Source organism: Lampetra fluviatilis, chromosome 18 (genome assembly GCF_964198595.1).
Source record: "Lampetra fluviatilis chromosome 18, kcLamFluv1.1, whole genome shotgun sequence".
Lineage (NCBI taxonomy): Eukaryota > Metazoa > Chordata > Hyperoartia > Petromyzontiformes > Petromyzontidae > Lampetra > Lampetra fluviatilis.
This window is the reverse complement of record NC_136292.1, coordinates 12,141,549-12,152,727: the sequence shown is the minus strand read 5'-3', so window position 1 is coordinate 12,152,727 and position 11,179 is coordinate 12,141,549. Positions and strand designations below refer to the sequence as shown.

At 55.1% G+C, this 11,179-nt stretch overlaps 1 protein-coding gene across 1 annotated transcript; it reads right to left on the bottom strand.

Moving 5' to 3' along the window:
* Positions 1-3,431: 3,431 nt before the first annotated feature.
* LOC144937043 (adenosine deaminase domain-containing protein 1-like) lies at positions 3,432-10,646 on the bottom strand. The gene is made up of 9 exons (XM_078864278.1): positions 10,465-10,646; positions 8,630-8,809; positions 7,899-8,135; positions 7,532-7,708; positions 6,044-6,170; positions 5,592-5,753; positions 5,126-5,400; positions 4,069-4,309; positions 3,432-3,805 (listed from the first exon to the last, which is right to left on the bottom strand). The coding sequence occupies exons 1-9, from the start codon at positions 10,529-10,531 to the stop codon at positions 3,529-3,531; spliced, it is 1,743 nt and encodes a 580-aa protein (XP_078720404.1). The 5' UTR covers positions 10,532-10,646; the 3' UTR covers positions 3,432-3,528.
* Positions 10,647-11,179: the final 533 nt, after the last annotated feature.

Here is an 11,179-nt window from a genome sequence, read left to right as displayed (position 1 = left end):
GACGATCCGCAGGCGCAGCCCCTGCAACTGCTCGCTCAGTGGGGGGGGGGGGGCTCCTGCACGAGACGGAGGGGGCCCCCCTCTTCCACACCGACAAGTGGCGACTACCCACGCGTTACCCCCCAAAGACCACCCGTGTAGCCTCTGAACAGACTGTTGGGGCAAGTGCTGTTAGCGAGCAGCAGCACCTACGAAGGGGGCGGCCAGCAACCACGCCCGGCCGCCTTTGTCTCCCCCAGTGGCGATGTTTACTACGCACCGCACCAGGTTACTCGTTTGAGGCCCAGTCGACCTAGGGAAGGCACAGGACCGGATTTCAGACAATCGTCGCTGGCTGTTGGTGGCCGTGAGCGGGATTCAAACTCGGGTCGCCGGGTTCGGAGCACAGCAACGCGCTAACCGCTGCACCACCGCTCCCCACGCACTTTAACCCCATCACCACCAACACCAACAATCACCACCAACAACAACAACCTGCGCCATTCGTTGTTGCAAGTGCCACGCCGGGATTCTTGAGTCAAATCGGCGACCTCGGCGGTCAAATGAATCATCGCCAACACGTTCCTTCGGAGTGGGCAGCTAGGAACTTGGTTGGACAGCGCATTCGTGCACGACAGACAGACAAATAATCCCTGGTGGGCAGTGTGGAAGCTGTTGTCCCTACCTGTATAAGTGGTGTATCGTGTCGTGTATAGTGCAGTGTGTAGGTTAAACTGAGTTGTACAAGGGCACAACGGGGTGACCAGCCCCACCCCACCCAGCCCAACCCCACCCTCCCCTCCCCATCCAGCCCCTCCCTCACCGCCCAGCCCCACCCCTCCCACCCCCTACTGAATCACCTTAAGGCTGGGAATGTTGAAAGAAACACGAGGCAAAAAGATCCGCCTTTTTATTTTCAAGGCTTCCATTTTATAGAGCCACCTTCCCCCAGTTCCATTTTATGAATTAAACATCCCCGTCTCCTCATTGGCCCGAGTCGCGGCGGTGCCCCTCCCCCACCACTAACCCCCCCCCCTCTACCAACCCACCGCTCCCATTGGTCGGCGCCCCCGAGCCAATGGGAGGGCTCTGGTGGGGCGGGGCCATGCGCGACAGACAAATAATCCCTGGTGGGCAGTGCGAGAACTGTTGTTCCTACTTGTATAACACCCCACCTACCTGCGCGCGTGGGTTAACCGGTTTTGATCAGGAACAGGTTTTTCACGCGAAAGCCACCAGTTGAAGATTCCGCTCGTTCGCCCGGGAAAGCCTCTCCCGACGCTCAGGACTCAAAGTTCAAGAGGGTCCTGCCAGGTTTTGTTTGCCAGGTGATGCTGCTGCTGTCTGAACCCGAGTGACTTGCAGGCGATTTCTCACCATTGGCGGTGTCGTTTGGCAAATACTGACCCAGTTCCGCTGTTTTGAGGTTTAGCTGAGAGAGGAAAGTGGAGAACCCACAGGAAACCCACGCAGAGCGGAGCAAACTCCACGCAGAGAGGCGCCCGAGTTGGGAGTTGAACCCGGGCGCCTTGCTGGGGGTTGTGTTACAACTGCGCCGTCTCCCGAAGCCACCAATCAACACCACAAATCAACACCACCAATACCACCATCACCACTAACACCACCACCACCAATACCATCACCACCATCAATACCACCACTACATATACCAACACCACCAATACCACCACCACTACCAACACCACCATCACTACCACCACCATTACCATCACCACCACCACCAACACCACCAATACCAACACCACCATCACCACCAATGTTAACACCAACACCACAATCACCACCAGAACCATTTATGATTAAATTATTAAATTCAGACTTTCATTCAGTTGGCTCCGATTTCGACCCACACGTATAAATGTATTAACTGGGCCAAATAACGCCTTCATTTACAGTAGAGGACCGCAGAGCTTGGGCAACTGTTGGTAGCGCCGCCTCAACACGTGGCTGCAGCTTCTGCCTTCCCCGCTCGTCTCTGGTTCCTTTCCGCGCCTCCAAGTCGTTCTCTCTCCATGAGCGGGCGACCGCCGTGCGGTGGCGTTACGAGTCGAGATGATGACCAACATCTCTCCCTGCTCAGTCGGCTCAAGGCTCCTGTAAATCACGCGACCTGTGCGCAGCCACCTCCCCTCCTAATCTCTCCTATCCATAGATCTCCATCTCGATTTGTAAATCGGCCCAAGCCTCCTGTGACTGACGCGACTTTGTGTGCAGCTACCCCCACTTTGAATCCCTCCCCTCTCCACGCCACCCCCCTCCCTGTGAAACCAGACGTCGCTGCTGCTCTGTGCAGCTCACCATCTCTGCTCACTCCTCTCCCTCTTCCCTCCTCTGCTTGAATCATGACCCATCAACCACCCTCTTCATCAGCCCACACACCTTGGCCTGGTCATTCCCCTTTCCCCCCTCACGTTTCTCCACTCCCTTCCCATCCTATGTCCTATTCTCTCCTCTTTCCGTTTCCCCCCAACGCCACGAACGCGTGCACAGCTGCGGTGTGATCGTTTGAGGAGTGCGGTTTTATTGATTTTTTTGCAAAGAAATTTCAACTGCGGAGGCTTGCAGCGTCGACAGTGGCCGTGCAGATCACAGCGTGTACACGGTGGACAAGACGGTGGAGGAGGCCTCAAACTGGAGGCGGGGGGCACAGGGAAACGAAGAGTTAAGGAGGAAGACTTGTAGACGGAACCGGTGTAACGGCGCAGCCACCGTGGCACCGACACGGACATTATGAACCTGACGTGGCCATTGTGAACCCCATGAGAAAATCATCAAACTTAGGTTGTCAGCTGTTGGCTTGGTTTCTGCGACACGGCCATCGTGAACTCCCCGAGAGATACCCGGACCCAGGGCTCGGGTCCAGGATCTCAGCTGCGCTGGCTCAGTGTCTTTGCCATGGCCACTGTGAACCTAACATCGATTCTGAACCTCCTCGTGCTAACGCAATGCAGCAACACAAATCAACAGGGAAAGTGAGCGTGGTGGTGCTGAGAAGTGGTGGTGATGGGAAGTGTGGTGGCGAGTTTGCTGGTGGCAAGCGTTGTGGTGGTGATCGTGGTGACGAGCGTGATGGTGGTCAGCGTAGTGGTGAGAGTGGTGGCGAGTTTGATGGTGCCGAGTATGGGGGCGATGAGCGTGGTGGACACCATAGTGGAGGTGGGCGTGGCGGTGGCGAGTCCGGCGGTAGCGACCGTAGCGGTGGTGAAAGTGGTCGTGATGAGTGAGCATGATGTTGGTGAGCGTGGCGGCGGTGGCGAGTGTGGTGGTGGTGGCGAGCGGACGTGATGGTGATGAGCGTGGTGGTGGTGATGGTGGCGAGCGTGGTGGTGGCGAGCGACTGAGCAGCGTTGAGCGAGTGCTCAGCGGGTGAAGGTGGCGAGCGTGGTGGTGGCGAGCGTGGTGAGTGGACGTGATGGTGGTGGTGGCGAGCGTGGTGAGTGGACGTGATGGTGGTGGCGAGCGTGGTGAGTGGACGTGATGGTGGCGAGCGTGGTGGTGGCGAGCGACTGAGCAGCGTTGAGTAAGTGCTCAGCGGGTGAAGGTGGCGAGTGTGCTGGGGTGGCTCTGCCAGGCTCCCAGGCCGAGGTGGTGAGCGTGGCGGTGGAACGCGGCCTTGGCCTGCTGGTAGTCGCTTGCCAGCGCCTTGCACGCGCTGTACGACAGCGACAGCAGCGCCGGGACGGACGCGGCCGGTGCCGTGGACACGGCGAAGGAGGAGAAGCGAGACGCCACGAGGCGCAGGCGAGACAGCATGGCCGCCTTGCACAGACGACTCGCGTGGTGCGGCCCCGACACAAACGGGGACCTGGGGGCATGGAGGAGACGGGCGAGGAGGAGACGGGCGAGGAGATAGGCGAGGATTTGGGCGAGAACGATGATGGTAAAGATCGTGGTGATGAAAGCGGTGGTGATGATGATCGTGGTAGCCATGTTGGTGATGGTTCTGAGTGAAGGCGAGTTGACCGGCGAGCGGTCGATGGTGAGAGATGGTAAGGCTGAGCGATGGTGAGCGATGGTGAGCAACGTTCGCGTGTTGGTCAGCGACGGTGAGCGAGCGAGCCGACTCACGTGGGCGACTCTCTCCCCGTCGCCGGCTCCACCACCTCCACGCTGCTGTCGCCCTCGCTCCAGTTCACGGCCTCTGCCCCTGGCCCCCTCCTCCGTGGCCCCCCACGTGGGGGCACGTGGCCGATGTGCGCGATGTTGGTGAGGTAGGCGCCGGGGAGGTCGGCGCAAAGGCGCAGCGACACGCGGCCGTGCAGCGCCGCCCGCAGCGACTCCACACAGTTCCACGAGGCCTCCGCTCCACCTGGCGACACGCAGGAAGGAGCTTGCTCGCCCGCTCGCCCGCTCAACCACTCAAATCACGCACTCACCCGCCCGATCACCGACGCATCCATCCACTCACCCACCCACTAAAACAATCTAATGACCCACTCACCCACCCATCCACTCACCCATCCACCCACTAACCCACCCACCCACTCATCTACTCGCGCACCAATCCAGTCACCCACCCACTCACCCATCCACCTGGGCAACGTGGCACACCGTGCAGATTGCAGCAGTGATGGTGGTAATGGTTTTGGTAATGGTGGTCATGGTGGTGATGGTGGTGGAGACCCATCGAGCATGATGGAGCTCACATACTAAATTGAAAACTAATTTCTTTAGAACTGCCTTTTGTGTTTAGTTTCTTGTCTTTCCCTCGCACCTCCAGATTAGCACAGTTGGTGATGTACGGTGCGAAAGAAGGTCAACATACATACATGGTGGTGGTGGCGACAGTGGTGTTAAAGGTGGTGGTGGCGGAGACAAACCCAGCCTGATGGAAATGTACATGGTGATGATGGTAGTGATGGTGGTGGTGATAGTGGTATTGATGGTGAAGGTGGTGATCATGGTTGTGGAAACGCACCCTAAGTGATGGAGCTGATGTACAATGACGGTGGTGGTGATTGTGGTGTTACTGGTGATGGTGAGAGTGGTGTTTTTGGTGGTAGTGGCGGTGGCGAAAACGCACCCTAAGTGATGGAGCTGATGTACAATGACAGTGGTGGTGATTGTGGTGTTACTGGTGATGGTGATTGTGGTGTTTTTGGTGGTTGTGGTGGCAAAAACGCACCCAGTGTGATGGAGCTGATGTACACGGGCTCAAGGAAGATGCTGAGAAGGCTGCCCTGCACTCCCAGCACCTCCCAGCGCATCAGCTTGTCACTGCCGCTCATCACGGCTATCGGTAGCTGGGCCTGGCATAACGCGGCTGGCGTGGCCTGCGAGGCCTGTGGGGCCTGTGGGGTCTGCAGGGCTGGTGGGGCCGGAGGCGCCGTGTAGGCCGAAATCAGGTGTCTCTCTCCCGTCGCCAGCACCTGCTGCAGGTTCTGGGAGCCTTGGTGGTAGCTGGAGGTGCGGGGAGAAAGAGAGGATGGGGAGAGAAGGGCGAGGAAATATTCCAAGAGGGCAGCACATGCACACCTACACGGGGAGATTCACAGTCTCAGTGCCCCAGTGTCCCAGCGTCTGAGATTCCGTGTCCCAGTATCTCAGCGTCCCAGCACCCCAGTGAGGGGCAGCGGGGGGCGGCGTCTCACGCGAGGGCAGCCCCGCGGGGTAGCTGGTCCAGGTAGAGGTGGAGCGTGACCCCCGATTGCAGACTGTAGCGCAGCCCCCCGCCAGCGGGGGTAGCAGCGGCAGTGCTGCACAGCACCGTCCCCTCACCGGCTTGGAGTAGCAGGAGCTGGCGGTAGAGGTACCTGCCTCCCAGATCGACATCAACATCAACGCCAGCATCAACATCAACTCGCAAGCCATTTTATGTGATAGTGGATATGGCAGATATCGGGGTTCTTACCGTTGTAGGGGGTGCCGCGTCGTCTGCTTTCGTTGGTGAAAATGAGCGGATATTGGGGAAAGCGGATATGGGGTTTTGCAAATATGGGGATTGGCGGATATGGGGGTTGGCGGATATGGGGATTAGCAGATATGAGGGATATGAGGGATAGTGGATATGGGGATTGGGGGATAGCGGATATGGGGGGCTTACCGCTGAAGGGAGCGGCGTGCCGTAACCTCGGCGTGCGAGTCGAGAATCTCACGGCCCCTGCCGCTGGGCGTCTCGGAGCAGATGCCCCAGCCGGTTCCCACGGCGACCACTTGGAACGGGTGCCCCACTGCACAAAGACAAAGATCCCCCATGTAGCCTTTAACATATTGATTGGGCAAGTGCTGTTAGTGAGTAGCATTTATGAAGGCCGGCACGGTACTTGAAGGAGGTGGGCGGCCAACACCACGTCCGGCCGCCTTTTGTCTCCCCAGTGGCGATGTTAACTACACACCGCACCAGGTACTCATTTGAGGCCAAGTCGACCTCGGCGAAGCCCAGGACCAGTTCGGATAATTGTCACTGGTGTTAGCCGCGGGCAGGAATAGAACTCAAATTTCCAGGTTTGTAGCAGTGCGCTAGCCACTGTACCACCACTCCCCATATACACAAACACATACCTACATGCACACAACAGCTTTCGTTCGACCTTTAAGTGGTGACATCACCACGGCGCTTTTTCCAGGCTCAGTGAACCTCGAAGTCACGTGAATAGTGGAAAGCGCTCGCTGCTAGCAGGTCACGGGCAGACCCAGGTGCTATGGGTTTATCAATTTCACTGGCAGATGCATCACGTGTGCTCCCCAATGTGCCAACTCGCTGTATTTAAGCTGCCTGGCTTTGGGTCTTCTCGGCCACAGTAACACCCCTCTCTTCTCTATGCTCGCGAAACGTGGACCCCTTTAAAGGAACATCTGCGTCATCTTGAAACAGCCCGAATGCGCAGCCACCACTTGCCCAAGCAGTTGTTTGGTCGGATAGAGGGGGCTAAATGGGTGCAGCACAGGTTAGAGAAGAAATGGGTTAATGTGGTACAGAAGGATGTGGAACTGAGTGGACTTGCCGAAGACTGGTCCCAATGTTGTCAATATCGGCCTCTATGGAGGAGGCTCATGAAGGACGCTAATGGGCAGTTGGTGGCTGTCGCCCTCCAACAACAACAGAGGGCAGAGGAGTGATGCTCACAACGGGCAGAGCATCAGGCAGCTAAAATGCAGCAAATTGGTACAGTAGGGGGAGCACAGCTGGTGCATCCGCCAGTCATCTCAGTCAGTCAACCAATGGGACCTGGGTCTGACCTCCTGTGAGTCTTCGACACTTGACGTGGCCTCAAAGTGCACCTGGCATGGCACAAGTGTCGTGGTGACGTCACCACCACTTAGTGGCGGTGACGTTGTGAGTGTGCGAGTGAGTGTGTGTGAGTGAGCAAGTGTGTGCCAGTCTATGAGTGAGTGGACAACTGAGTGTATGTAAGAGTGAGTTTTCAAGTGTGCGAGTGTGTGTGAGTGTGCGCGAGTCTATGAGTGAGTGGACAACTGAGTGAGTGCATGTAAGAGTGAGTTTTCAAGTGTGCGAGTGTGTGTGCGTGAGTCTATGAGTGAGTGGACAACTGAGTATGTATGAGTGAGTGTGCAAGTGAGTGACCCGCACCGCGCTTGACAAGGAACGCCGCCAGCCGGGGGGTTACGCCATCATTGCCCCCCACGAGGGTGTCCCCCCCCATCTCCACGAGCTCCGCACACTTCTCCCGCACGGCCATCGCCACAGCCTCCTGGGCTTCGGGCCCCATGCCCAACTCCAGCAGCAGCGGCCCCGGCACCGTCACCTCTACCGGGTACCAGCAGTGGTGGCAGGGCACAGCAGCACGGGGCAGCAAACAGCAGCAGGGACAGCGTCACCGACACACGTCCACAGGGCAGCATGGGGCAGCGACACCCACACATGCTGGTCTGGCTCAGGTGTGTCAGTGGAAAAACCCACGCGTGTTACAAGAGTCCTGCTGCTGCTGCTGCTTTACCTGTGCATCCCCGAGTCTTCTCAGCCTCAGCTGCCCCCATCACCTGCTGCTCCTGCCTCCTCTGCTGGCCACCGCCACCGCCGCTGCTGCTGCAATCTCCCTGCCAGCAGAGCAGCAGCTTCATGGCAGCGATTGCTGCCGCTGCACGTGCCTCCTTCTTGTTGCGCCCCACGGCCACGGAGACGCGGTCGCCACTTAGGAACGCGGCCACCGTGAAGTGACGGCCAACCACCCCGTCTTACATGGGGCGGAGGGGGGTGGAAGACGGGGGGGGGGGGGGGAGACATGCAGGAGGACGCGGGGAGAGGACGTTTGGGAGGAGACGCAGGAAGGAGACGCACGAACACAACTCACCCACTTATCAATCCATTCGTACACGACCTCATCCACCCACCTACTCCCGCGTTCACCCACTTTGGCAAACATTCGCTCAACCACCCACTCGCTTACCCACTCATACACTCACAAACCCATCCACTCAGCTACTTGCTGAGCTCCCCCACCCATGCGCACATGCGCTCACCAATCCACCCACTCGCTTACCTCCTCATACACTCACAAACTCAGCCACTCACCCACTCACTCACCCACTCAAACAGTACTAACCCATCCACCCAGCTACTTGCTGAGCTCCCCCACCCATGCGCGCATGCGCTCACCAAACCACCCACTCGCTTACCCCCTCATACACTCACAAACTCAGCCACTCACCCGCTTGCCCCTCTACTCACCCATTGAGTCCACCTCTGCCAGGCGGAGCGTCAACCCGTAAGTCTGGCAGTACTGCGTGAGCGCTGATACGGCGTGCAGGGTCCCAGACTCAAACTGAAGCGCCAGCCATTTGGGAACCTGGCCAAAGTGAATCCCTCCACTACCGCCACCGCCACCTTCATGAGGCTTGAGCGTTGAGTCTGCACACAAGTGTGAGTGAAGCCATTTCAGTGTCATGTAGATTCTGTATGACCAGGTGACAACTTCTAGAGAGGCCAGGGTACAGAGGTGGAGTCCCATTTGCAAGAGCGTCCTGGGTCACCAAAATAATATGGAGATCCACAGAGATACTTAGAGACAAAGAGACCCAGAGATACAGCGAGATATAGAGACAGAGATACAGAGACACAGACGGACCCATAAATAATACATGGATACCTATAGCGATAGATTGATACAGAGGCGATCCATATAGATACACAGACACGTAGAGATACTGACAGACCCATAAATCTATGGGACCCTTTTTGCCTGTATGAAGATGATGAAAAAAAAGAAAAGGCTTTACCCTTTCAGGCAAGAATACAGGAGGTGTTGAGATGTTCAAAAACCAAAGAGACACCTATCACAAGGCATCAAGTCTGCATTAACCACACATCATATTTGTGGCAAAACATGCAAACAAACGTACTTTGATAATGTACATGCACTGTCCTTGAAACGGATTGGCCTACACCAGAGAGGGCCTCCTTTATGGCAATGCGTCACCAGTGTTCGACCAGAGAACGCCAAAAGGCAAACAGCACAAAGGCAATGTCAATATATATCGGGTTGGGCAGTGATATCTATGGGACCTTTTTTGCCAGGGTTCTTGCAATAAGTGTCTATTTGGTGTCTGAACATCTTAACACCTCCTGTATTCTTGCCGGAAAGGGTAAAGCCCGTTATTTTGGTCATCATCTCGATACCGGCAAAACGGGTCTCGTAGTTATAACCCGTCGTCCCGATATATTAATGCTTTGATATTTTGTATTGCCTTTTGACGTTCTCTAGTCTAGCAATGGTGGTGAGACAAGGCCGTACTAGAGGCTGCCTGTGGTGTAGGCCAATCTGTTTCAATGACAATACGTTCATTATTATGAATGCATATTTGTTTGCATCTTTTACATTAAGCACGCGTGGTTAATGCAGATCCGTAGAGATACACAGAGACTCATAGAGACACACAGAGAGACTGAAAGAGAAATATATAGATGCAGTACAGAGATACCCAGAAACCTAAATAGATACAAAGAGGCAGATAGAGAGATCTCGAGATACAGATACCAAGAGAGACCCATAAAGATACACAGAGACAATGACAGAGATACAGACCTAGAGATAGAGATACACAGAGACCCTTGCAGACTCATAGAGACCCATAAAGTGTCTTTGTTTTGTTGCTGCTGTGCTCACGGAACCACAGATCTCCGTCGTAAACGGGACCATCCGTGTGACAAATGAAATGAAGTTAAACACAGAGAGGGCAACGTCAAGTTGTGAACCCGCCTGCCGACTCCCCACACGGAGCGGCTCAGCTGACGGCATAGCTGTCGAAGCCACACGGTTTACTCCGTATTCTTGTACAGGGAAATTGAGTTTTCAGGTCGATACGGCGTACAGCCGTTTCAATACGGGCAATACAATAAATTGTTGTCTAATTTGTTTGTGTCTCTCCCTTGTGATGGGACTTTGCAGGATGACCGTTGAGATTTACAAGGGGCACGGGGTGACCAATAAGGTCTGAATTGGTGTGTAACAAGGTAGGGGGCACTGACAAGGGGTTGACAGGAGTGCGACGGTCATGAACTCTCACCTGCGGCCACGTTGACCCGGGGCGTGGTGGGGTCGGCCTTGCGGTCGAGGTGAGTGCCGTCCATCATCGCCAGCACCGTCGGTGATTGTTGTCGTGCCGGTGGTTGTTGATGTGTTGTGGTGGTTGTTGTTGTTGTGGGCACGGTGGTTGTGGTTGTAACCGTGTCCTCAAGAGACACCAGTGCTCACCACTTCAGTGACCGAGTGATCTCCAGACCTGCTTGACACTCTCTCTCAACAACATCAGCAACATCATCGTCGTCACGTGATTAAGCTTGTGTGTGTGTGTGCCTCGTGTCATCCGAGTAATCAAGAGTACTGGACGAGTAACCTGATTATTATGTATTGCCAGAAAGGGTAAATTCTAGATTTGAAGCTTTCGTGACTGCAAGGATTCATACTCTTAGGTTTTTTCGGTAAAGTCATAAAATAAAATTAATAAAAGTCATAATATAAATTATTTTATTTCTATTATTACTTTTATTAATTTTAATTTATATTATTACTTTTATTAATTAAAATTGTATTTATTACCTACGTGACTTTACCGAAAAAACCTAAGAGTAGAAAGGGTAAAACCTCGTCTTATTTTTCATAAGTCTTCTGATACTTAAATTGTCTTTGCAATGTTCTCCTTTTGGCGTCCTCTGGCTTGACACTGGTGAGAGAGACAAGGCCATGAAAAAGGCCATCTTTTGGTGCAGGCCAATCAGTTT

Excerpts from the sequence above, each read along its gene's own strand:
- LOC144937043 (XM_078864278.1), bottom strand. The coding sequence starts at position 10,531 with ATGATGGACGGCACTCACCTCGACCGCAAGGCCGACCCCACCACGCCC. Across the intron at positions 8,136-8,629 it reads GGCAGAGGTGGACTCAATGG|ACGGGGTGGTTGGCCGTCAC; the intron begins GTGAGTAGAGGG and ends GCCCCATGTAAG. Across the intron at positions 3,806-4,068 it reads ACGGGGAGAGAGTCGCCCAC|GTCCCCGTTTGTGTCGGGGC; the intron begins GTGAGTCGGCTC and ends CCATGCCCCCAG.